The sequence below is a fragment of the Heptranchias perlo genome, unplaced genomic scaffold (genome assembly GCF_035084215.1).
Source record: "Heptranchias perlo isolate sHepPer1 unplaced genomic scaffold, sHepPer1.hap1 HAP1_SCAFFOLD_143, whole genome shotgun sequence".
Lineage (NCBI taxonomy): Eukaryota > Metazoa > Chordata > Chondrichthyes > Hexanchiformes > Hexanchidae > Heptranchias > Heptranchias perlo.
The window spans coordinates 837,335-863,966 of NW_027138678.1; the positions used below are offsets into that span (position 1 = coordinate 837,335).

Sequence of the window (26,632 nt, forward strand, 5' to 3'; positions counted from 1 at the left end):
TCGAATCTGTCGATTTTGACACTGTTGTCATAAGTTAAAATTACCCTCCCGCCCAAATGGAGCATAAAATTGGGTGGGATATAAAGCGAGCTTCGAACCCGTGCCTAGTCCGTTCCCACGGGGCAGGTTAGGTGAAGTAACGGGATTTCTACGATTGCAAGATCTTTCTCACGGGTTTCATTACATTGTATAGTTAATTCGTGATCTAAGGTTTTTTTTTTTCCGTTCAAACGTGTCCCACTGTTTTATTAACCAATCATCACTTCTGTTCTGCAACATTCCGGAGCCAAGCCAAAAAGAAAGTTGCACCTGTGCTCGCTTCTCACCATTAATTCTGTCCATGTTTACAAATTGTTCATCTCCTTTCCTACACAGCTGCAGTGGGCACGAGACGTGGTTTTATGTCCTCACAAGTAAGTCTGACTGTAATCCTTCTCTCCCGTTACCAAAGAGTCATACTGTAATAATCAAGTGAAACACACCTGTCTTTACACTTTGAGATCGATCTCTAGGGTGAGACGTTGCACTTTGTACCTGTTCCACTTCCTTAATTAAAAAGATTCAATAGTGCTCTTAAAAGCCACCCCTTCAGTGATTGTGAAACTTACCAGTATCCTCAAAGCGGAAGTTCAAACAGTTACTTCAGAAAGATAGACTAGCATTCATATAGCCCCTTTCACGACCTCAGGACGCCCCAGAGTATTTTACAGCTAGTTAAGTGCTTTTGAAGTGTCGTCACTGTTGCATTGTAGGAAACGGGGGCAGCCAATTTGCGCACAGCAAGATCCCACAAACAGCAATGAGATAACGACAAGATAATTTGATTTTTTTTTTAGTGATGTTGGTTGAGGGATAAATATTGGCCCCAGGACATCAGTGAGAACTCCCCCCTGCTGTTCTTCAGAATAGCGCCATGGGATAGTGAGAGGGAAGTCCGGGCCTCAGTTTGATCTCTCATCCGAAAGACAGCACCTCTGTTTTGTAGCACTCCCTCAGTACTGCATTGGGAGCGTCAGTCTTGATTTCGTGTGCAAGTCTTTGGAGTGGGATTTTAACCCAAAACCTCCTGACTCAGAGGCAAGAGTGTTATCCACTGGACAACAGCTGACACTTCAATTGCGCATATGCTTGGGCAAAATGTCAGTAAATTTTAAAACGAGTTTGCAACAGTCACGCTATAATAAACATGATACCGGCGAATAGAAGCTGGAGTTGAAATTTGAAAGAAGCCATTTTTTAAAATGGAATGCGAACCATCCAATCATAATTTAGAAGATACATGTGAATGTTAATGATTTTTTTTACAAGGGCCGCACTTTTCACAACATACCTCGCGCTTTTTTTACTCTCATCGCCTCATTCATGTAGCCAATTCTTCAATTAACACTTAGACATGTTGGGCAGAGTATTCCAACATGGGGCGTCCTGGTCAGCCTACTCCTGCCCTGCCCCCAAGGTCTGTACACCAACAAATTCAAGCCGGAGAAACTGGGTGACATTCAGGACTGCCCATCGCTGTGATTTTCACGCCTCTGATTCATTGAAATGCATCAAGGTATTGCTGGAGTTGTGTAGTGTGGAGCTTCACCTTTACTGTAAGTTAAAACTTTGCAGGGTAGCAAACAATTCCAAAGTAGAACTTAACTAACAGTTAATGGATCATTGGCATTCAAATTCCACCTTTATTACCTTTGTAAAGATGAATTTTATAATATACGTAATAACACCCCTTAATTCCGTCTTTCCCAGCAAATCGTTTTCCGTTCTTCCTGGTATTAGCTTTAACTCCTTTTGGACAAGTCAGCACACTCGCCATAAACACAATCTCACTCTCGATCACAAACACTCTTTTACACATACTCACTCTCTTCTTTCTCGCTCACACATTCTCTTCTTCCCCATCTTCCCCTCTCTCTCGCATGCACACATGCTCTCTTTCCGCTCTCTCACACATATACACAGATACACACGCTGTCTCAATGTCTCCGTCTCAGACACACACACAGCACACACACGTTCCCTCTCACACGCTCTCTACCCTGCCTTACGTGCAGAACCTCTCTTTCTAGCTATCTTTGATACAATCTCTCTCTTTTACTCTCTCTTTCTCTCACTCGCAAACTCACACAGTGTGCTATGAGTACAGACGACCGGTGTAGGAAATCATAGAGATGACTTTTGTTTAATTCCAGGATCTGGAACACTCAAGGCAAGAAGAAGAGGGAAGTGCCTACTATGCCAACCATAGCACTGAATTTTTGAACGACATGCAGCTCACCCCAAGAGGACTGCATAAAAAGCCTTATTTCGTTACATTTCAAGAGCAGTAAAGACTGAAGTAGATGGCGCTGCTAGAGTGCAGAGCATTGTCTGACTAAAACCCCGCCATAATTAAATCTGTCGGGCAAATCAGTCATTTTTTGTCTCAGCAAGATACGGTTGCCGCTTTTGCAGCTTATGTTTCTGCAAACTAAATATTAAAAGAGTTTTACCGCCGGTACTCGGACATGTGGGGTAGGAATTCATCGGGCAGTAGGGGAAAACAGGCGGTATCGCATCGGCCGCCCGCTATAGGCCCGATAATCAGTTCCATCAATACTTCATTTCTTTTTGAAAAAAAAAAGCGACTGTACTGGAAGGCTGCAAATACAAGATGCTGGAGTTTGTTTTCATTAACGCTGGAATCAAGAGAACAGTTCGTCATTGCCACGTGAGAACTGAATGAGGTGCCGTTCGTTTGGGCGGGGATGCAAAGCAGGCAGTATCACATTGTCCACCCATAACGAAATTTAAGCTGCCAGCGTTATTATAAAATAAATATTTTATTTTGAAAGTTCAGAAAAATGAAATGCTCTGGACCCTCCACGACTCAGACGTTAATTCACAAAACTTACTTTTATTGCTGACCATTACCTGCTGACCAATATTACATAGGTTATGAAGGAAAATGTGCCGGTAGGACTCCTGAACTAGTTGCGAATGGGCATACAACGGTCATAGAGCCTTAGCCAGATTCTCTCTGCCTTGGGACATAAGGTTGGGGAATCACTTACCCAGACTTTGCCTGGGCTGTAACCGAAGTGGCGGAACATTTTGAGGGGGAATGGGAACAGACAGACGTCGTGGTTCATGTCGGAATCAATTATATCGGCAGGAAAAGGGTTGAGGTCAGTTTCAGGAGCTAGGAAGGAATTTAAAAATGAGAACCTCAAAAGGTAGTAATCTCCGGATTACTCCCAGTGCCTTTCACCGGTGAGTTGATGAATATTACAATAAGACAGGTTGTGGAAAAATGGGGCAGGAAGGAGGGCTTCGAATTCCTGGGGAATTAGGACCAGTTCTGGGGCAGGGGGGATCTGTTCAAGATGGACGGGTTGCACCCCAACCGAGCTGGGACCCATGTCCTTTTGGAGAAGTTAAGTAGTGACGCGATGGAGCAGGACACCTGGATGAAACATTAGAAAGGAGAAACATGGGGCATAAAGGATTGGGAGAGACAAATAACACTAGAGCACATCTCAACTTACTCACATAGAAACATAGAAACTAGCAGCAGGAGCAGGCCATTCGGCCCTTCGAGCCTGCCCCACCATTCAATATGATCGTGGCTGATCCTCTATCTCAATATCATCTTCCCGCTCTCTCCCCATGAGGCCTTTTGTGTCTAGAAATCTATCCAGCTCCTTCTTAAATATATTCAGTGACTTGGCCTCCACAGCCTTTTGTGGGAGAGAATTCCACAGGTTCGCCACCCTCTGAATGAAGAAATTTCTCCTCATCTCTGTCCTAAATATCCTACCCAGTTTCCTGAGAATGTGACCCCTCGTTCTGGACACCCCACCCAGGGGAAACATCCTCTCTGCATCCAGTCTGTCTAGCCCTCTCAGAATTGTATATAATTCACTGAGCTCTCCCTCTCATTCATCTACAATCGAGTGAATTCCGGCCGAGTCGACCCAATCTCTCCTCATACGACAGTCCTGTCATCCCAGGAATCAGTCTGGTGAACCTTCGTTGCACTCCCTCTATGGCAAATATATCCTTTCTTAGGTAAGGAGACAAAAACTGCACACAATACTCCAGGTGTGGTCTCACCAAGGCCCTGTATAACTGCAGTAAGACATCCCTGCTTCTTTCAGACGTCCTAAGGTCGTGTAAGGCGCTATTTAACTGCAAGTCTTTCTTTCTTTATCTGAACTAATCTTCATATTTGACTGTGCGTTTGAAGACTATTTGAACTCACTAATGCTATTGGACCCAGCCAGTTCTCACTTTTGTATCAGTTCATTTTGTAGCCTCATTAATCTTATACGTAATTTTGGTTCGGGGTTCAAGCAGAGAAATCCGATTGAAATATTCTTCTGTGCTACTCTGAGTGTGAGTGAAACAGAGACAGAGAGAGAAAGAGAGAGCGAGCGGCGGAAAGAGAGAGACAGAGAGCGAGACATCGAGAGACTGTACGCAATAGTGTCAGCCGCAAACAAGTAGCTAGCACTCCCACCCTTTCCTGCCATCAACACAAGCACCAGCTCTGATCTGCGGGTGACACATGCAATTGTGAACCACTGATTGAGTGATTTAATTCTCTTCAGGACTTATTTTGCAATCTATCCGAACGTCAGGTCGGGTTCAAAGTCTGATCTCGATATAGTTTTTTTTTTCTTTTCACTAAAATATCAAAAACCAAATATACCAAAGAACTAACATAAAATTGGATTACTTTACCGTGATCCTCCCGACTATTATTGACGAAGATCTGGAAAAAGTGCAGAATCCTTACAAGAAATTCCACGGACGAGCTACTATCCATTTGTTTGCATAATTCTATTTGCTTCGGATTTGTACAAGGGCAATCACAGTTGAACGATACAGGGTGAGTCCCAATAATGGACCGAGGTTCAGTTAGCTCCCAGAGAGAACTGACACACACAGGGCTGATTGAAAGACACAGGGTGAGTCCCAACACTGGACCGAGATTCAATTAAATCACAGAGAGAACTGACACACAGTACTGATTGAAAGATACAGGGTGAGTCCCAATAATGGACCGAGATTCAACTAAATCACAGAGAGAACTGACACAGAGTACTGATTGAAAGATACAGGGTGAGTCCCAATAATGGACCGAGGTTCAAGTAAATCCCAGAGAGAACTGACACACAGGACTGATTGAAAGATACAGGGTGAGTCCCAACACTGGCCGAGGTTCAGTTAAATCCCAGAGAGAACTGACACAGTAATAATTGAAAGATACAGAGTGAGTCCCAATAATGGACCGAGGTTCAATTAAATCCCAGAGAGAATTGACACACAGTACTGATTGAAAGATATAGGGTGAGCCCCAATTATGTACCGAGGTTCAATTAAATCCCAGAGAGAATTGACACACAGTACTGATTGAAAGATATAGGGTGAGTCCCAATAATGGACCGAGGTTCAATTAAATCCCAGAGAGAACTGACACACAGTACTGCTTGAAAGACAAAGGGTGAGTCACAATAATGGACCGAGGTTCAATTAAATCCCAAAGAGAAATGACCACTCCTGTTGCATTGGTCAATGTCAGGTTTCACCCTTCCTCCATCCTCCGCAAATTTCAGCAACTGTGCGACCTCTACCGTATCCTGCACCAAGTCCCAATTGCCCAAAACTCTTGTGCTCGGTCGGGATGTTTAACTGGCGGCCGATTCCTGCCGAAATTGACTCCCGGTTCCCCAAAACCTCCAATGTAAAACTCTCATCCTTGGGTTAAAATTCCCTCATGGCCTCGCCTTTTCCTATACTCCAGCGCCACAACCTCCCGAGAACTCCGCGTTCCTCCAACTGAGGCCGCTTACGCAGCCCCTATTCCGTTCTGCCCAACATCAGTTATTGTTTCTTCAGCCGCCTGGACCCCACATCCTAGAATTCCCTGACTAATCCCATCCGCCTTTCCACTTCCTGTAAGATCCTGCTTAAAGCCCAGCACTTTGACCAAATTTTTAATCACACTTCCAAAAATCACTAGGCTTCTATTTTTGTCTGATTGCACTTCGCTAACGCGCCTTCGAACGTTTTTCCACATTAAAACACAAAAGAAAATTGCAACAAATAAAGCTTTGAGGCGTCTTAGCCCATAACATGTGTTATTATGGACGCATCGTACAAACGCCGAAAAATATTATGGCTGCATTTTAAAAAAATTTAAAACGATGAATTGAAACAAAACGTGAATATCAAAAAGGCCACATAGATAAGTATAGATGAAGGAGGAAACTCGGCCCATCCAACTATCGTTATAGAGAAATCTACACACCTTACATGAGAACATTCATCTCTCGATGGACTCCAGAGAGGTTTTGTCCTTGGTATCCTACCAGGAATATGAACCATAGTGACAAAAGCGATATACCTTTTGTCTTGTTTTGGTCTGGTAGCTACCCCTTTAAATCCGACTCAAAACACGATGAGGGTAATGTTCAGCCTGGTCCGGGAAGTGGATCGGCTGCCTGTTATCAACCCCAGTCCAATTTTCTTTGCATTGCTTTCCTTTCTGATTGTTTCAGCTATCGATAAGACAGCCTGTAACTTTGTGAGTAATATAAATTTCGAACAAGGTTTGGCAACTAATCGAAGGGGTTAAAATGAAGCGATCAGAGGATATGGCTGATATGACTTCGCAGTTAGTCAGGTAAATGTAGATGCCTATCTAAGAAGGCAACGAGTTACATATGTCATAGTGTTTACTAAAGTTTAGTATAAAGATCATGACCTGTTATTCCTTTCCTTATGGAGGAGCTGGAGTACATTTTACAGTAAAGATTCGCTTGTTCTTTGTTTAATAAATGTATTGAATGATTTAAAATAATTAAGAGGTCTGACTTTATGTTCTATGGAGGACTGGAGAGAGAAATTATGGAGGCAGAGTGGCAAATCCAGCAGCTTAAAAATACTGAGCAGAAAAGCCAGGGATTATTTTTTGTCTGTATCGCCTGGGCATGTCGCATCACCTGGTGCAGTGCAAAGAATTCGCTGGTCTCTTATAGAACTTTCCTTCGATTAATTTCGAAATCGGGCGCCTTCTGTAAGAGGTTTGGGATCCTCCCCGCCAGAGTCACTTTCCTGCCCTTTATCCAGGCCACACTGATTGCTCAAAACGTGAAGACGAAAATATAACCCATGGCCTTCTGTTTCTCACGAGCTTGCCGACGCATCTGCTTGCCGAGGTTGAAAGGCTGATGAAGTCACTCTCCGGGGCATGGACAGTTGGGACTCTCATTTCCGGTTGAGGAATGATCGGGTTGAAAAGAAACAAAGGCCGAGAATTTTGTCGCGTCCAAAATTGGAACAAAGCCGATGTAGCGATTGCTCCACGTGCTGGTTTGAGGCCCGAGCCATATTTAGCTTTGAGCCTCATTTAAATGCCACCAGCAAGCCAATTGGGAAAGGCGTAAAATGCCCGGCTGTGAGCTGACCAAACGGATATTTCTTGGTGGGAGCGGGAGAGGCATTCCAGGGACTGGTCATAATTAAGGAGCCTGACACCTGCTTCAGGTGAGTGCATTGAACGAGAAAAAGTCGTCGGTGCCAAAAGAACGTCTGAAATTCCAAAACAGCCTGGGGGGAGGGGGCAGATCGCGACGAGACATTAGAAGGTCTATCGCTCATTTTACGTCAGGGAAACGGGCTGCAGTGAATTGCGGTTCTCCACCAATAACGTTACAGTAGGGTAGATGGGGAGGTAGATGGTAAGAGAGATGAGGAGATAGATAGATAGATAGGTAGATAGATATTTAGATAGACAGAAACACAGTCAGACAGACAGATAGATATATAGATAGATAGGTAGATAGATATTAAGATAGACAGAAACACAGTCAGACAGACAGATAGATAGATAGATAGATAGATAGATAGATAGATAGATAGATAGATAGATAGATAGATAGATAGATAGATAGACAGAAACACAGTCAGACAGACAGGTAGTTAGATAGATAGATAGATAGATAGATAGATAGATAGATAGATAGATAGATAGACAGAAACACAGTCAGACAGACAGGTAGTTAGATAGATAGATAGATAGATAGCGAGAGAGATAGATAGATGGATGGATGGATACAACAAAAAATTGCATTTATTTCGCCCCTTTAAACTTCACAGGAACGATTAGCAAGTAGAATACGAACCCGAGTCACATAAGGAGATATTGGGTCAGAAGTAGGCTTCAAGGAGCGCATTAAAGGAGGAGAGCTTGGGACCTGTCAGGTATAAGAATCGTCAGGTAACAACAACTTGCATCTTGTCGTGCCTTTAGCGTAGAACAAAATGCTTCAAGGTGCTTCTCAGGAGGGCAAATAAAGATTTGAGACCGAGCCACAGAAGCAGATATCAGGACAGGTGACCAAAAGCTTGGCCAAAGAGGGAGGTTTTAAGGAGCGTCTTAAAGGAGGAGAGAGAGAGGTGGAGAGGTTTAGGGAGGGAATTCCAGAGCTCAGGGCCCAGGCAGCTGAAGGCACGGCCGCCAATGGTGGAGCGATGGGAATCGGGGATACGCAAGAGGCCAGAATTGGAGGACCGCGGAGATTTCGGAGGGCAGTAGGGGCTGGAGGAGTTTACAGAGGTAGAGAGAGGTTGAGGGCCATGAAGGGATTTGACCAGGAGGATGAGGATTGTAGGGGCTGGAGGAGGTTACAGAGATAGGGAGGGGGTGAGGACCATGGAGGGATTTGAACAGGAGGATGGGAATTATTGTAGGGATGGAGGAGGTTACAGAGATTGGGAGGGGGCCTGGGCCATGGAGGGATTTGAACAGGAGTATGGGAATTGGAGGAGGTGGAGGAAGTTCCAGAGATAGGGAGGGGGGACGAGGGCCTTGGAGGGGTTTGAACAGGAGGATGAGAATTGTAGGGCTGGAGGAGGTTACAGAGATAGGGAGGGGGCGAGGGTCATGGAGGGATTTGAACAGGAGGATGAGAATTTTATAATGGAGGTGTTCCCGGACCGGGAGCCAATGTAGGTAAGCGAGCTGAGGGGTGATGGGAGAACGGTTCTTGGTGCGAGTTTGGACACAGGCAGTAGAGTTTTGGATGAGCTCAAGTTTATGGAGGGTGGAAGATGGGAGGCCGGTCAGGAAAACTTTGGAATATTAATTGTAAAGGTAACAAAAGCACGGATGAGCAGCAGATGAGCTGAGGAAGGAGCAGAGACGGGCGATGTTACAGAGGTGGAAGTAGGCGGTCTTGGTGATGGAGTGGATGTGAGGTCAGAAGCTCATCTCAGGGTCAAATAGGACGCCAAGGTCGCGAACGGTCTGGTTCAGCCTCAGACAGTGGCCAGAGGGAGGGATGAAGTCGTGGCTAGGGAACTGAGTTTGCTGCGGGGACCGGAGACAATGGCTTCCGTCTTCCCAATATTTATTTGGAGGAAATTTTTGTTCACCCAGTACTGGATGTCAGACAGGCAGTGTGTCAAATGAGAGACAGTGGAGGGGTCGAGGGAGGTGGTTGTGAGGTAGAGCTGGGTGTCATCAACATTTTTGGCCTACTCCTGCTCTTAATTCGTATGTTCCTATGTTCGTACATGTGGAACCTGACGTGCTTTCCGATGTTCTCGCCGAGGGGCAGCATGTAGATGAAAAAATAGGAAGGGCCAAGGGTAGATCCTCGGGGGACTCCAGAGGTAATGTTGCGGGAGCGGGAAGAGAAGTCATTACAGGTGATTCACTGGCTACGACTGGATAATGGAACCAGGCGAGGGCAGTCCCACCCAGCTGGACGACGGAGGAGAGGAGTTGGAGGAGGATGGTGTGGTCCACCGTGTCAAAGGCTGCAGACAGGTGGAGAAGGATGAGAAGGGATAGTTTGCCATCGTCACAGTCACATGGGATGTCAATTCTGACTTTGATAAGGGCCGATTCAGTACTGTGGCAGGGACGGAAACCTGATTGGAGGGATTCAAACATGGAGTTGTGGGAAAGATGGGCACGGATTTGGGAGGTGACAAGACGTTCAAGGACTTTGGAGAGGAAAGGGTGGTTGGAGATGGGGCGGTGGTTTGAAGAACAGAGGGGTCAAGGGAGTGTTTTCTGAGGAAGGAGTTGATGACGGCAGATTTGAAGAGGAGGGAGACAATAACTGAGGAGAGGGAACCGTTAACAATATCAACTAACATGGGGGCCAGGAAGGGAAGTGGGGGGTTCGGCAGTTTTGTGGGAATCGGGTGGAGGGAGCAGGAGGTGGGTCTCATGGACAAGATGAACACGAAGAGGGCATGAGGGGAGATTGGAGAGAAACTAGAGAAAGATGGGAGTTCAGGGCTAGGGCAGGGGGGAACCGTAGGGGAAGGTTTTCTATGTGGGCTAGGGAAAGGGAGGGAAGTGGCAGAGGAAGCTGAACGGATGGTCTCAATCTTAGTGACAAAGACCACCGCACTTGTTGTTGGAGGTGAGGGTGGAGGGGGCAGAGATGAGGGTGGAGGACGCAGGGTTGAAGGTGGAGGGGGCAAAGGAGAGGGGTTTAACGAGACAGTTTGTGGTGAAGAGAAGCTGGAGGTTATCTTTGCATTTAAAAATTATCCTGAAATAGTGAGCAGTTTTGGGAGAGGAGAGCAGGACCCGATAGTGCTTTATGTGGTCCCGCCCAATCTGGCGATGAATGGCTAAACCAGTTGTCCGCCATAAACGTTCAAGTCTGCGTCCCTTGGACTGAAGGGAGCAGAGATGAGGGCCATACCAGGGAGGACAGCCAGGGTGAGAGAGAGTAATGGTTTCAATGGGGACAATGGCGCAAAAGGTGGAGGTGAGGATGTGATGGAGCAGATCGGTAGCTGCAGAAATGTGGTGGTGAATAGAAGGCCAAAGGATCGAGGGGAATTTGAAAGTGCCGTTATAAATGACTTGGGGTAGATAGATCGATAGACCGATGACAGATAGGTGATACATAGATGGATAAAGACAGAAAGAAAATGCGATATTACGATATGATTCATGCCCCATTATTTAATCACTTGGGTTTTTTGTTGTTCCTTTCACTAATTTTCTGAAATTGCGATTAATCGTGTTGACTCCATCGGCCTAAATTAATTGCTATCACATTCGTCCTGTTGTGTCCCATCCCAGAATGATTAAATTAAATATATTGTCTTCAATATGCAGCGAAGATGTGTGAGAACGCTAGAAACCCTATTTTCTCACTCCCGCCTGTCCCACTCTTTGCCGGAGTGAAACACAGACAGAATAAAGCGGCAGCTTTTGTCAGCAGGAGGCCTGCTAGAGATCACTGTGAATAGATTTCCACTTGCGAGTCAATCTGTGAACCACAGCGATTGTTTCCTTACAATGAGTTTTATTATTCAACGATAAAAACAATTGTTACCTTTTGATATTCTGTCTTACAAAGTAGCATTACAAAATGTTTATGCATTTGAAACGATCACAGGAATAGGGTTTAGAGCACAAGCATCCAGCACCAATATACCGAGGGGGAGAGTTTAGTCTTCACCGCCTGAATGCAGAAAATAAATCCGGCGGGCAGTATGCCAGGAACAGAAGCCCCTGAATTTCCTTTCATTGAAATTAATAGAAGGAAATTCGGACGGGTTTTGTAAGAGACGGGAACTGCGCAGCGAACGCTGCACACTTTGCGCTGAAAGGTTAAAATCTAACCATTCACTCTCTGTACACAGTTTACCTGTGACACTCAGAAACAACGGGAGTAATTTAAACCAAAGGGCGATATCGAATCAGCCCTGCATTATTCACCACGCCTGCTTTTCCTTTTCATTGAAGTCGAAACCGCGCATTTTGCACCATCACCGAAAGTTCAAATTGCTCCAAAAGACTCTAAACCTCTCCGGTATTTCTCCCGACTTCTCCGGCCGTTTACACCATTTCTCCCGGGGATCTACTGGCGAAATTTTGAGGCCCAGAGCCCCACTACATCCTTTAATTTATTGCATCAGAACGCGGAAAAACTGAGTATACATTAGGATGTAATTGTCTTACAAATTGCGTTGCCCTGGATGCAGCAACGATAAAGTCACACATAGGATTTGCAGCACAATAAGAACTACATACAATGCGACATATCACGGCCTGCCAGAGTAAAGCAGACAGGCCCTTTAAACTGAATTGCTGAAGGGCCTGAAATCTGAGCCTAGAGGGCCGTGTGCAAGTAACAATTAGCAAGTAGCAATTGACAGGTTAGGCACCTGCCTTCAGGCTAAGGTCCCTGGGGTCAGGTAATTGGCTAAGAGCACAATTTGATCGAAGTTTCCTTTGTTTTTTCTTGTTTTGTGCTTTATCTTCCTGCTTCGCTCTTACTTCCGTGGAAGGTTTTCGTAGACATTCGCATCACGGTCGTCCTCTTCCTCCATTTGACCTCCTTCGAAACTAACTTCAGTGTTTGCGTGTTTAAGGGTGGCGTATGTGATGTAATAATCGTTGGGATCATTCTTGTTTTCCTGGAATTAGAGAATATGGGGGTAAAATTGGACTTGTGCGGGAACACAAAACGGGCGAGAATGAACAGGCAGCCAGTTTGATCTTGCCCGATTTACACTACGGGGAAATTTACCCACAATTGATAAACTAATTAAACTTAGAGAGGGTAAAACCCCTGGTCCGTGTGGATTGCATCCACGAATATTAAAAGAAGTTAGGGAAGAGGTAGCAGAGGCACCAATACATATATATATATACATTCATTAAAGAAGGAAATAGTGCCGGAGGACTAGCGGACAGCTAATGTGATTCCTATATTTAAAAAGGGAGATAGGACAAGTCCAGGGAACTATAGACCAGTTAGCATGACGTCAGTGGCAAGAAAGATAATGGAATCATTACTCAATGATGTAACAGAAAAAACATCTAGAAATCGAAAATATAGAACAGTCAGCACCAATTTCAGAAGAGAAATTCATGCTTGACCAACCTTATTGAATTATTTGAAGAAGGAACAGAAATAATAGACAAGGGTAATGCAGTAGATGTAATATATTGGGATTTTAAAAGGGCCTTTGATATGGTACCGCATTGTAGTTCCATGACTAAGATCAGAACATGTGGAGTCAGAGGACAAGTAGCAGAATGGATAGCAAACTGGCTACAAAATAGAAAACAGAGATTCGGGGTTAAAGGTTGTTACTCAGACCGACAGCAGATAGGAAGTGGTGATCCACAAGGAACGGTGCTGGGACCACTGTTATTCACCATTTACATAAACGATTTAGACGCAAGAATCGGAAGTACAATTTCAAAATTTGCAGACCACAAAAAATTGGGTGGTGGAGTTAATAGAACGGAAGAATGGGACAAAATACAGGAAGACATTAATAAACTTGCAGAATGGGCGTTTAATTGGCAAATTAATTTCAATATAGATAAGCGTGAGGTGGTGCATTTTGGTAGGAAAAATACGGAGGCCACATACTGCTTGGACAATAAGAGTCTAAATGGGAATAGAGCAGCAAAGTAATCACGGAGTACATATTCACAAATCACTAAAAGTAGCTACACAGGTTAAAAAGGCCATAAAAAATGCGAACCAAGCATTGGGATTCATTTGTCGAGGGATAGAATTGAAAAGCAGAGAAGTTATCTTAAACTTATATAGAACCTTTGTAAGACCACATTTGGAGAACTGTGCACAGTTCTGGTCTCCAGATTATAAAAAGGATATAGAGACATTGGAGATAGTGCAAAAATAATACACAAGGATGGTTCCAGAAATGCGAGGATATACTTATCAGGAAAGGCTAAACAGGCTCAGGCTCTTTTCTCTACAAAAGATGAGGCTGCATAGTGACCAAATAGAGGTCATAAAGGTAATGAAAGGGTTTGATAGGGTAGACGTAAAGAAAATATTTCCACTAGAAGTCATAAATATAAGATAGTCACTAATAAAATCAATAGGGAATTCAGGAGCAACTTCTTTACCCAGAGAGAGGTGACAATGCGATACCACAAGCAGTATTTGAGGCAAATACCATAGATGGATTTGATAAAATACCATATAATAGACTTGTAACCAAAATTAAAGCCAATGGAATTAAAGAGAAGGTAGCAGAGTGGATATAAAATTAGCTAAGTGACAGAAAGCAGAGAGTAGTGCTGAACGGTTGTTTTTCAGATCGGAGGGACGATTATAGTGGTGTTCCCCAGGGGTCAGTATTAGACACGGTGGCCTTTTTGATATTTATAAGCAACCTGGACTTGAATATACAGGGATTAAATTCAAAGTTTGCAGATGACACGAAACTCGGAAATGTAGTAAAAAATGTGGAGGATAGTAACAGACTTCAGGAGGACGGAGACAGGCTGGTGAAATGTGCAGACACATGACAGATGAAATTTAACGCAGAGAAGTGTGAAATGATACATTTTGGTAGGAAAATTGAGGAGAGGCAATATAAACTAAATGGTACAGTTTTAAAAGGGGTGCAGGAACAGAGAGACCTGGGATTGTATGTACATAAATCTTTGAAGGTGGCAGGACAAGTTGAGAAGGCTGTTAAAAAAGCATAAAGGATCCTGGGCTTTATTAGGAGAGGCATAGAGTACAAAAGCAAGGAAGTTATGCTAAACCTTTATAAAATAGTCCTCAGCTGGAGCATTGTGCTCAATTCTGGACACCACACTTCAGAAAGGATGGCAAGGCCATAGAGGGGGTGCAGAGAAGATTTACTAGAACGGTTCCAGGGATGAGAGACTTCAGTTACGTGGATAGACTGGAGAAGCTGGAGTTGATCTTCTTAGAACAGAGACGATTCAGGGGAAATTTGACAGAGGTGTTCAAAATTATGAAGGGTTTTGATGGAGTAAATAAGGAGAACCTGTTTCTAATGGCGGAAGGATCGGAATTAAAGTGATTGGCAAAAGAACCAGAAGCGACCTGAGGAAACATTCTTTTATGCAGCGAGTTGTTATGATAGGAATGCCCCGCCTGAAAGGGCGGTGGAAGCAGATCCAGTAACGACCTTCAAAAGGGAATTGGATAAATACTTGAAGGGAAAACTTTTACAGGGCTGTGGGGAAAGAGTAGGGACGTGGGACTAATTGGACAGCTCTTTCAAAGAGCTACCACAAGCACGATGGGCCGAATGGCCTCCTTCCGTGCCTCTATGATTAAGGGGAAGCTAAATAAGCACACGAAGGAGAAAAGAATAGAACGGCACGCTGATAGGGCGAGATGAATTGGGGGAGGGAGGCTAGAGCAAAACATTAACACCGGCATAGAACAATTGGGCCGAATGGCCTGTTTCTATGCTGTAGATTCCACGTAACTCGATGTAACTGCGCGTCTATTATTTGGCTGAGGTGACGTCATTCTACTGATGATTCCACTCTGAGTTTATTTTTTTAGTTAAAATAAACAAAATAAATGATTGGAAGGAAAGTAGCAATGAAGAAATCACCGACGAAATTTAAACAAGAGAGGATTGCAATAATCAATACGGCGCCAAAAAATGACCGCCAGTCGTCTTTGTCATTCTGTAAACAAATGGCAAAGGAACCTTTAAAATAATGGACTGGAATCAGCTGACTGGTGACTTTCTACTTTTGGGGTATTTAAACAATGGCCTGGAAGTTGCTCTCCAAGTAACAGTGAAGCTAACAAGCTCACCGTTATTTCAGCAAAAAACGGAAGAGAAAGTTCCAGAAAGCGCACATGCGCAGTTAAATACGGAAATGTGGAACTTGCCCTTCCTGATTCACCAGTGATCTAAAAGCTTCACGTTAAAGTGACGTCGCCGGCTGCAATCAATGGACCAGCGCGAACTTGCTCTCCTACCCAGCCTGAAAATAACTAATGTCGCCACAAAAAAAGTACACGGAGTTATTTTTTAGGTCTAAACTAAATTTAACTGCAAAATAACCGCCCTGGCACTGAAAATTAACTTTTATAAATGTGGAGTTACATTACTCCTGATTTTAATAGTTTCATTTCCTGGTTCTCAAAGCGTGGCTCGCTACAAGCTGATTGGTTTAAAACTGATGCAGATCGGAAACCTACGATTTTAATTTTGATTCAAATCAATGCAAACTAAAATTGGGCAGTTTCTATTATGGATAGATGACCCGCAACGCCCGTTTTACGCCCAAGAAGCAAGCTAAATAACTACCCCAATGAAAGACAATAATAAACATGCGTTTAAAATGGGTCTTAAGCAGTGGGAGCATAACGGATGATAACGAATGCGCTGCTAATTTTCCACCCTGACAGATTTCCTTTTCGATATATCGGTAGATTTCAATTGAACCATTCCTATAACTAGCGGCTGAAGTTTTACTTTGGGGCAGCAAGTTAAAAATCTCGGCCCTATAGTCAGCGTTGGTTGTGGTATTTATCAGCAGAAGCTTTGTCCTCTAATGATAACTTACCTGTTTCCATCCTGCGACACCAACATCTTTATCTGCAATTTAAAAAAAAACACATTCATAAGCATCGTGTCCGCTCCGGCCGAGGAAGAGCTATGCTGCTTAATCCCACTTTCTAGCATTTGGTCCATATGCATTTTAGGTTACACCACTTCAGGTGCACAGCCAGGTACTTTTTAAATGAGTTAAGGGCTTCTGCCTCTTCCACCCTTTCAGGCAGTGAGTTCCACCACCCTCTGGATGAAAAAAATTCTCCTCAGCTCCCCTCTATTCTTTCTACCAATCAATTGCCCCCTGGTCACTGACCCCTGTGCTACGGAAAATAGGTCCTCCCTATCCATTCTATCTCGTCCTGTCATAATTTATATATCTCAATTAAACCTTCCCTCAGCCTCCTTTGTTCCAAAGAAAACAACCCCAGTTCTCCACCTCTGGCAACATTCTGGTAAATCTCCTCTGCACCCTCTCTAGTGCAATCACACCTTTCCTGTAATGTGGTGACCAGAACTGTACGCAGTTGCCCAATATACGTTTGTGATTCGCCTTGGCTCGTTTGTTCAATATTAAAGGCGCTGTTGCATTGCACTCCCCAATTATGAAAACGCGGGTTAGTTATCACTAAACGGATGGGAGCGGGTCGACCGCCCGTTTCACACTCTGCCTGATTTGACTTCCCATTGGTCCTGAGCTTTCCATATGTTCTTCCGGTCTCCCAACATAACTTTGCAGGAGGATTAGTGGATCCACTGCAGTGTTGATTTTAACCACGTGCTCCAGAAAAATGACTGATAACAAAGCAACTTTCAAAAGTGAGCGTCTAACTCATAGTTTAGAACTGTAATTAACATCTCCCTTCTACAAAGCTGCGAAAAATTGACATCATTTACCAACATCCGTTGCCTTTTTGATCGTGACCACCGAATACACTAAATCGGCAGCAGGTTTGGTATCATCTAAATAGAAACAAAAAGAGAAAAAGAACATTAAGGAAGCTTTATTCAGATGCATTAATATGTAGACAGACAGACAGATAGATAGCAGGGTTTATAGCCAGCTGTTAATCGTGTGAGACATAAGAAACAACAAATCTGGGATGTTTGAGAGTGCACTAAGAATAAATAAGGCGACAGTAATATTATATCCCATGATATATCTCATATACCACTTGATTACATTTTTCTCTTTGTACCTAACCAACTCTTTAATGGAAGTCAATGGAAGGGAAAAATCGAGCGAATCACGTGTGCCCTATTCAATATCGCCCAATTTATATCAGCGCCCAAGGTTAAAATTGCCCCATTGACTGCTGTTTCCCCTCAATAGAGCACTGACTACACTTGAAAAGTAATTAATTAGCTGTGCAGTACTTTGGGAATTCGTGGAAGGTGCTTCTCACAAGCAAGTTCATCTTTCTTTCTTTCTAACCTGACGTGTCAAATTATTTAGCGTGAAAACTCTCTGATCATCCTTTAGATACGGTTCCTGGCATATTTAAACGATGTTGTCAAAAGAACAAAGTGTGCTTATACCAGTATGTTCCCCGTGTGTATCAATCTCTGGGCATATGGCAGAGCCTTGATTGCAATCTGAAATAATGGTCAATGTTTACAGCATGTTATTCACTTTTAATTGTATTGCTCGACTTATATTTTACATTTGTTACCGTTACTGTAGCGAGTTGCAACATTATGAGTGAAATCAATGACGATATTCCACATAGTAACTATCTAAAAAAAAACAGGTCTGGGACGTTTGTATGCAAGGATGCTATTCCCAAGGGACGGAACTTAGAAAATAGCAATGGTGTTTTACAAGTCCTGGTAGTGTGGTACCATTCCAAAAATATATCGATCGACTCAAAGCCTTTCCAGATGACTTCTCACTGTCACAAATAACAGCATTTCAAGACGAGCTTTACCCCACAATTGACCTGACCAATGCAAGCTCATCCACAGTGCACGGAGTGGCATGGGTCCTGGGTCATGAGGCACCCAGATATCGGCCAAAGGTCCAAATCTAGCATCCTTTGCCGGGAAAGTTTTGATGTAATGGTCTGGAGGGAATAGGTCCCCATCTCTCTCAAGCCCTCACAGTGTTGCTCATTATGTCTCGTTATCAGGTTCCTAAAATAACAATTTTGGACTAAACACCCACGCAGGAATCACCACTGTCAGAAAAGGAAGAATGAAAGGAATGAGAAAGAAAATAACAATCAGTCCAAATTTAAAAGAGAGTCAGGGGCAGCTTATTGGCTTGACGTCGGAGCATTACCTGCAAAGAACGTAGAAAGGAAAGTCTGCCGGGGAAACAGACACTTCCTTAACAGAACTGGACAGTTTATCTTTCCATTAATTTGATTCCTTTCATCCTCCCCCGCCACAGTTTTCTTCCTGCCCAAACGATGCTTAATGTCCAGACAGTAAGGTCGAAAATCTAACCCTAGATTGTGCTAAATCCATGCAGATGAGGAGACAGAATTTCCGCGGGGGTTATCCCTACGTTACGTCGTAACTTCAGTGGAAAATCGTCGCAAACCATGGTGCAACGGCCGTTTCTTTGTAGCTTGCACCGATCTTCTCCAAAGTTACGGCGGGATATCGGGAAAACAGCCGCAGAAATGTAAAACCCGAACTCTTTATGAAGCTTTATCCTGTGCATCAGGTGATGTTTACCGGTATTCCGGGCTGATCCCACAACTGCGTATTCGGAATTAGCTGCAGGTATTTCTCCACTCAGCGATTGAGCTCCGATTCCAGTTCCCTCCCTTTGCACAAAGAAAAGAACTCAAATATTAATGTTTAATTCATCCACAACTGAGATCTCACTTGCAAGGAAAAGTTGATAAACTAAATAGTGAAAACTGGAAAAAAAATCTTTTAGCTCTTAAAAGCTGTAACCGTGTCAAGCCCAGCAATATCAGAGAGCTTGGGGGCCGAATTAGACTTGGGCGGGATTGTAAAACGGGCGCATGTGCGGCACCTATACGTCCCCGTCTGATATTCAGTTCCACTGACTCAAATATTGAGTGGGGCCTGTAACAGGCGCTAGATGCGATACAGCTCGATTTGAATCCAAGCCTGAGTCGCATTTCACACCTTCAGTGTCGTCATGGATACATTTATTTCTTACTAACATAAAGCTTTGGTTGACTTACCCCTGCGGCTGCGAAATTCTTGAAGAATTGTCTGGATGAGATAGGAAGAGACATACTTCAGCGAGTTGTACAATTAATATTGCGCTTTTACTGTCTACAGTTATCTGGGGTTTCTTTAAGTAATCTCCAAACAGCAAACATTTTCATTCGTCTTAATTACAAACATTACAAACGTGCATTTAAACGAATCATTAATACAGGGCAAATACTGAAAAAAATGTCCGTAGACTTCGCCTTTTTCACACTAACCATGAGTGGTCCTGACATTTATTGTTCTGCCCCTCGCCCAGATACATACCTTTTCTGTACAAGTGGAGGGGGAAAAGATTCTATTAACCATATCACTGTAACAAACTCGTATCCCTCTCATGTCGCACTGTTCCATTTCGAAAGCTGCAACAGAATATGGACGCTACTGGCCCCCGTCACTTGACCATGGAGCCAATCGCCTGCCCGGAAGCCACTACTCACCTTGCTTCTTGTTCCGAAGTTTGAAGAAAACCAATGCAATCAGCACAGCGATGAGAAGCAGTGGGACCACCGATGCTGTGATCGCGGTTGTGTGACTCTGCACTGGAATCAAATAACATATCCCATGATTAACATAATACAGTTTTATACATTATGGATTCAACCTCGCACCATGTATATCATTAAAATATCATATTTACACCTGTCCAGAACTCCCTCCATCGCCACCTCAGCCCCTCCACCTGGAAACACTGATCCATGGATTTGTCAGCTCTGGACTAGATTACAATAGCTTCCTTTCTGGGCTCCCACCCCGACCACCCACAAACTGCAACTACACAAACATCCTGTCCCGTGATAATCCTACTCGCCCACTGTCAACATTTAGATCCCTGTCCGCCAATGTATCAAATTTATACACCTGGTTCTCATCACTTTATTTCTGAAACATCTCCTCCAAAATGTTGCATATTATTACACCCTTCGGCCATTTGATTCTGGCTATTCGGGTTCCTTCGACCCACCATTAGTGAAAGAGATTTGAACTACTTTGACCCTAACTTTCTTAAACCCTCTCCCTAAACCCCTTTCAATCTCCACTTCTCCATCCTGCATTAAAAGCCTCCTCAAGACGCAAGTTTACAGCTCAGCCCTTCCAATCTCTCTCTCTCCCTCCTTCTCTGCGTGGATCAGTTGTGAAGCGCATTTGAGAGTCGCTACTTAGTTATTTAGTACACATAGCCCCTATATTAAGTTTAATTTATGAACCAAAAATTTAATTTACTTGAATCATTAAGTTCCCCCTGAGGTGCGATCTGTCTGTTATATAATATACATCATGCGAGTTCAGTCTATTGTGAGCTTTGCCGAAATAAAAGTAATTTATAACATGGGACCAAGCAGCATGAATCTGTTACCTACTACCGTGACATCTATGTGGTTGCTGGTTGTGTTAAATATCCCGACTTCCTTCCCTCTGTTGGTCGCAACACAGTGATATCGCCCTCCGTGGCTTATCTCGAACGAATTGATAATGAGCTCACTCCCGTCCGCGTTTAAGTGATACGATTCGCTGATGTTTTCTAACTGTCGGTCGTTCAGGTACCAGTGGAAACGCGGCTCAGTGCCTTCCGTCACCAGGCACCGGAGGACGAGGCGGAACCCTGCTGAAATCTCAGTCTTGTTTGTATTGGATGTGAGGAAAGCGCCAGCCACGGGAACTGGAGGATTGCAAATAAGGTTAAAGGGGCAGAGAATTCCGTTGTGTCATTACGTTACATTACATTGATGTCAATAGAATTGCATATCGCGCGGGCCATAAACGCGAGTGGTTAATGTAATTCCGCCCGTTCAGTTCACTTGCCCAAATATAAATTCTACCCCGCAGAGTAAAAAAGTTTTCGTCCAAAAGTCGAAATCTTCAAAAAGATTAAGTATCGAACGGGAAGTATAACCGGCGGCCGATATTATACCGCCCGCTTTGCATTACCGACCCAAGACGTATCCCTTCGGGTGGGTCTGTTAAAGCGAAGAAGCTCTCGTGTGTTGTATTCCTTTGTCACCAACCTCAATGCCCAACGCCAGTCGTGGCGGCGAGGGGCCAAGAGTACAACTTGGGCATGAGTTTTACACTACACAATTACCGGGCTCAGGGGGTAATTTGGATTTTGTACTATAGTGTGAAATGTACAGAAACCAGTGTCACTATTATCTCTATTATTTAAATAACGCATTGTTTAATCATTAACACAATGCAAATCTGATTACTCATGTAAGATGTATAATCTGTGATCATTCACCAATTGTTCCTTCACAGTCCCAGAGTCTTTGATTAAAGCATTTTCCGTCACACATAATTCAACATTACACAACTTCCTTAAAGTTACTAAGATTTGGAAGTGATGATTGTCTTTTGCCAGCAACAGAATGCAATGTGTTTTCATTATGTCCTGATCACAAAAGCATCAGCATTGTTAAAATAGGTTAAATTAGTTATACTGGTTCTGTTTTCAGTTCAGCTGTCCACTGTGCACCACAAGCGAGTTTACAACGAGGGACGAATTGGATATGACCCATGTTACATATTCTGCCAAAGTTAAAATTACTCCCCCAGAGTGGTCCCTTAAACATAGCTCGGGACGGCAGACTGAGTCTTCCACTGCTTCCAATCTTCCCCATTGAACTGAACGACATTAGCAACAACAGTGCTGCAATGGTGGTTTAACATTCACAGCCCAGAAATTGCTACCTGTGGTGTTAAGCTTTGAAGCTTTAACCTATTCTTTTATTCGTTCATGGGATGCGGACGTCGCTGGCGAGGCCGGCATTTATTGCCCAACCCTAATTGCCCTTGAGAAGGTGGTGGGGTGAGCCGCCTTCTTGAACCGCATACCTTCCCTCTATGTGTCACTTAAACAGAGAGACTGAATTTTAAACGGCGAAATAACTGTTGCGGATTATAGAACGAACACTTGATGCTCTCAGACGTCATCTTTGTTGCCATCCATTTCTTTAATGTAAATGGATTAATGCCGCACTTCAAACAGATGGATGTCAAAGTAGGTGTTACATCTTCCTCCCTAACGTCACAAGCAGTAATTCCTGGGATGATCTATTTTAGAATCACAATGTTTATTCTGCCTCAGAGGTATTTATGGTAACTCACCGATCACTGCAACCGCAACGAACTCGCTATGTAGACCAAATTCTGCCCCTTCGTTTGAAACCGCGCAACTGTAATTTCCCTTGGTGCTTTTGTTGACTTTGGCGATTTGGTAAATAATTCCTTTCCGGTCAGACTTCTCCAGGTGGAATTCTTGATTTGAGTCTTTGTAGAAAATGTAGGTAATTGGAGTCGAACCGTTGGACACTGAGCAGGTTAACGCCGCTGTGCCGCCCTCTATCAGCTCTTTCCCGGGGCTGATTGATAGTTGCGGTTTTGACACTGGGATTTCTGTAAATATATCCACCTATTAGTTATTTTATGTTGGTAGAACTTGCAGTATTTCATTCAAAAAGAAATAGGACTCTCATCATGCTAACTCGGGTTGTCATTTAGATTAGCACTCCACTGATTGCAGCACGTCTCCCTCTCCTACTTTGACAGCAGTTAGAATAATTAGAGCAAAGCCTGATAAAGCAATTGAACGGGTGACCTCCCGAGTATCTCTGAGAGTTCCAATAGCTAATGTTCCCCATCCCTGCTGTCATTCTGGTGAATTTAGAATTACATAGAATTACATAGAAGGCACAGCATAGAATCAGGTCATTCGGTCCAACAGGTCTATCCATGTCAGCCTCCTCCCACCATTCTTCATCTCAACCCATCAACATATCTTTCTCTTCTTTTCACCCTCATATGTTTATCTAGCTTCTGCTTAAATGCATCTACGCTATTCGCCTCAAGTATTCCTTGTGACACGGACTTCCACATTCTAATTACTCTCTGGGTAAAGAAGTTTCTCCTGAACTCCTTATTGGATCTATTCGTGAATATCTTATATTTACGGTCCCTAGTTCTGGTCTCTCCCGCAAGTGGAATCATCTTCTCTACATCTAACCTATCAAACCCTTTCATAATCTTAAAGACGTCTATCAGTTCACCCCATTTTCCTCTCTTTTCTGAAGAAGAGAGCCCCAGCCTGTTCAGCCTTTCCTGATATTATAAACTCATTTCTGGTATCATCCACATGAATCCTTTTTTGCACCTTCTCCAGTGCCTCTACACCCTTTTTATAATACAGAGACCAGAATTGTTCACAATACTCCAAGTCTGGTCTAACTAAAGTTCTTTACAAGTTTAACATAATTTCCCTGCTTTTCAATTCCCTCCCTCAAAAATGAATCCCAGTGCTTGGTTTGCTTGTTGACGGCCTTATTAATGTGTCACTACTTTTAGCGTCTTTTGTACCTGTACCCGCAGATTCCTCTGCTCCTCTACCCCATTTAGTTGATTAACGTCTTCCTGAATTTTCTCGCAGTTCTCCTCAGTATTAACTCAATTTTATATCATCTGCAAATTTTCTAATTGTATTTCCGATTCCCACATGCAAATCTTTTCTGTAAATGGTGAACAACAGTGGCCCAGCACCAATCCTTGTGGAACACCACTTCCCATCTTTTTCCAGTCTGAATAATTACCTTTGACCAGTACTTTCTGACTTTTGTTTTGCAGCTAGCTTTCTATCCATTCTTCTACTTGCCCCCTGACTCCACATGCTCTGACCTTAGTAACGAGTCTACAATGTGGAAACTTATCGAATGCCATTTAAAAATCCAAACATATTATATCTACTGCGTTACCCTTGTCTATCCTTTCTGCTACTACTTCAAAGAATTCAATAAGATTGGTCAAGCATGTCCTTCCCTTTTGAAATCCGTGCTGACGACTCGATTATATTTTCGGTTTCTAAGTGTTTTTCTCTTGCATCTTTGAGTAAGGATTCAATTATCTTTCCTACTCTTGACGTTAAGCTCATTGGTCAATAGTTCCCTGGAATTGTTATTTCTCCTTTTTAATTTCTGCCACTCTGCGCTTTCCTAATGATTTGTTTTACAAATATGTAATAGTTCCTCTTTTATCTCTTCCTTAACTTCTTTTATTATGCACAGATACAATCTGCCTGGACCAGAGCTTTATCCTCCCCTCTCTGAGTTTGATTAGTTTATCAATTGTCTGCCCCTTTCAATCTTAAATGTCTTTATATCCTTTTTGATCTCTTCTTCTAATGCAATGCCCATTGTGTTTGTCTGCCTGGTAAATACTGAGGCAAAATAAATATTCAATATTTCTGCCATTTCGCTGCCACTATCAGTGAGTTTATCGTATTGATCCCTTAGTTGTCCCATCCCTGTTTTGTTATTTATTTTGTTTTTGTTGTGTCTGTAGAATAATTAATTGTTTCTTTTAATATTCCTTGATAATTGAATTTCGTTCTTTCTTTTTGCTTTCAGATTTTTTTTTAATTCGTTCCTCAACTTTTCTGATTCCCTTTCCTCATCCTCTCCTTTGTTGTCTATGTACTTACTGTAAGCCTTTTACTTTAGTTTCAATTTTGCCCTTATTATTTTATTCATCCAGAGTGTGTCATTGCTGGTCAGTGTGTTGCTGCTTTTAATTGGGATATATTTCTTCTGGACTCTATTGTTCACCGTTTTAAATATATCCCATTGCTGTTCTATTTCTTTGTTTGTCAGTATTTTTTTCCAGCTGTTCCAGTTTAGTTCCCCTAGTTCTATTCTCATCCCCTTAAAATCAGCTTTATTTTCTACAATTTATTCCTTTGGTCTTTGTCTTACTTACATCTTTCTCAATCTTTACCTTAAACCGTTTTATGTTGTGATCGCTATTGCCTAGATGTTCCCCGACACTTACTCCTCTTATTTGTTCTGGTTCATTTCCCATGACTAGATCCAGCAGTGATTCCTCTCTTGTTTGTCGTTTTACATGCTTGGTAAGAAAGAAGTCCTGCACACGTTGTAAAACCTCCATTCCCCAAAACTCCTTTAACTACATTTCTTGCGATGTAATAAGTATTTTCTACAACACAAGTAAATCACCGAGTCGCTCAGCGAAGCTACCTCAGTTCGTGACAGTTTTCAGATCAATTAAAATCAGTGATTGGTCATTTTTGAAAAAAAATGTGCATTGGAGCCGAATATTGGGCCGGAATGTTTGAACCGAGCAGACGAGTTTTAATTGTTGCCCCTCAAATATTTGAGCATGAGACTCAACACTCAAAGTAACTCTGGAGAAGAGCTCTGTGAAAACAGAATATCAATTGACAGGGAACCGTTCCTGTTCCAGAGTTCATCAAATCGCAGATACAATGAAATGCCCATATTCGCCACTAGGTGGCACATATCACCCCGAAGGCCAAAGATTTTGCAACTTAAAATCATCTGCAGTGTCTACTTAACAATGTAAATAGAATATACATTTATAGAGGGTCTTTAACGAAGCAAAACATGACACCTGCAAGCAATAATATACGGGGCTGCAGTAGGAGTCTGGGTTTTGTGTGACGTTTGGGGGTGGTGGGGGGTGAGAGTTGGAGAGATTGCCGAACGTGCCATCCACGAGACAGGTTGAAGGCTTTGCCAAACATGGTAGGGCAGAGGGAACCGAGAGCCCATAGTTGGATGACGTTAGATGAAGACTGTGCAATGTGCCTGGAGGAAGATGGACATGCACTCCAAGGTCCCCCTGTTCCTTTACTTATCTCAGTATCCTTCCATTTATTGTGTATTCCCTTGCCTTGTTTGCTCTCACCAAAGCATTACATCACAGTTCTCCGGATTGAATTCCATTGGCCGCTTTTCTACACATCTGACCAGTCCATTGATTTCTTCTTGCAGACGACAGCTTTTCTCCTCACTATAAACCACACGGGCAAACTTTGTATCCTGCGAAAACGTCCTAAATTATTCCCCCTACATTGAAGACTAAATCATTGATATATACCAGAAAGAGCAAGGGGCCTAGCACTGAGCCGTGCGGAACCTTACACAGAAACAGCCTTCCAGTCACAAAAACACCCTTTGCTTCCTGCCACAGAGCCAAATTTGTATCGAACTTGCCACTTTCCCTTGGATCCCATGGGCTTTTACTTTTCTGACCAGTCTGCTATGTGCGAGCTTGTCAGAAG

At 43.2% G+C, this 26,632-nt stretch overlaps 2 protein-coding genes across 10 annotated transcripts in view; one reads left to right on the top strand and one right to left on the bottom strand.

Annotated features, from left to right (window-relative positions):
* LOC137308904 (uncharacterized) overlaps positions 1–2,849 on the top strand; it is a 28,681-nt gene extending 25,832 nt beyond the window's left edge. The window contains exons 8-9 of the mRNA XM_067977347.1: positions 376–413; positions 2,193–2,849. Of these exons, the coding sequence (XP_067833448.1) occupies positions 376–413; positions 2,193–2,330 (176 nt within the window). The 3' untranslated portion in view covers positions 2,331–2,849. The remainder of the gene's footprint in view (positions 1–375; positions 414–2,192) is intronic.
* An 8,458-nt stretch (positions 2,850–11,307) lies between these two features.
* LOC137308903 (Fc receptor-like protein 2) overlaps positions 11,308–26,632 on the bottom strand; it is a 43,341-nt gene continuing 28,016 nt past the window's right edge. For 5 of the 9 annotated variants that reach the window (XM_067977341.1, XM_067977339.1, XM_067977342.1 and 2 more), the window contains 8 exons: positions 22,651–22,938; positions 20,903–21,205; positions 19,986–20,087; positions 19,515–19,545; positions 19,033–19,124; positions 17,248–17,313; positions 16,364–16,395; positions 11,308–12,444 (listed from right to left, as the gene is read on the bottom strand). In XM_067977341.1, the coding sequence (XP_067833442.1) occupies positions 12,301–12,444; positions 16,364–16,395; positions 17,248–17,313; positions 19,033–19,124; positions 19,515–19,545; positions 19,986–20,087; positions 20,903–21,205; positions 22,651–22,938 (1,058 nt within the window). In that variant the 3' untranslated portion in view covers positions 11,308–12,300. Of the gene's footprint in view, positions 12,445–16,363; positions 16,396–17,247; positions 17,314–19,032; positions 19,125–19,506; positions 19,546–19,985; positions 20,088–20,902; positions 21,206–22,650; positions 22,939–26,632 lie in introns of those variants that run through there. The other 4 variants (XR_010959665.1, XR_010959666.1, XM_067977346.1 and 1 more) reach the window with 4 other exon arrangements.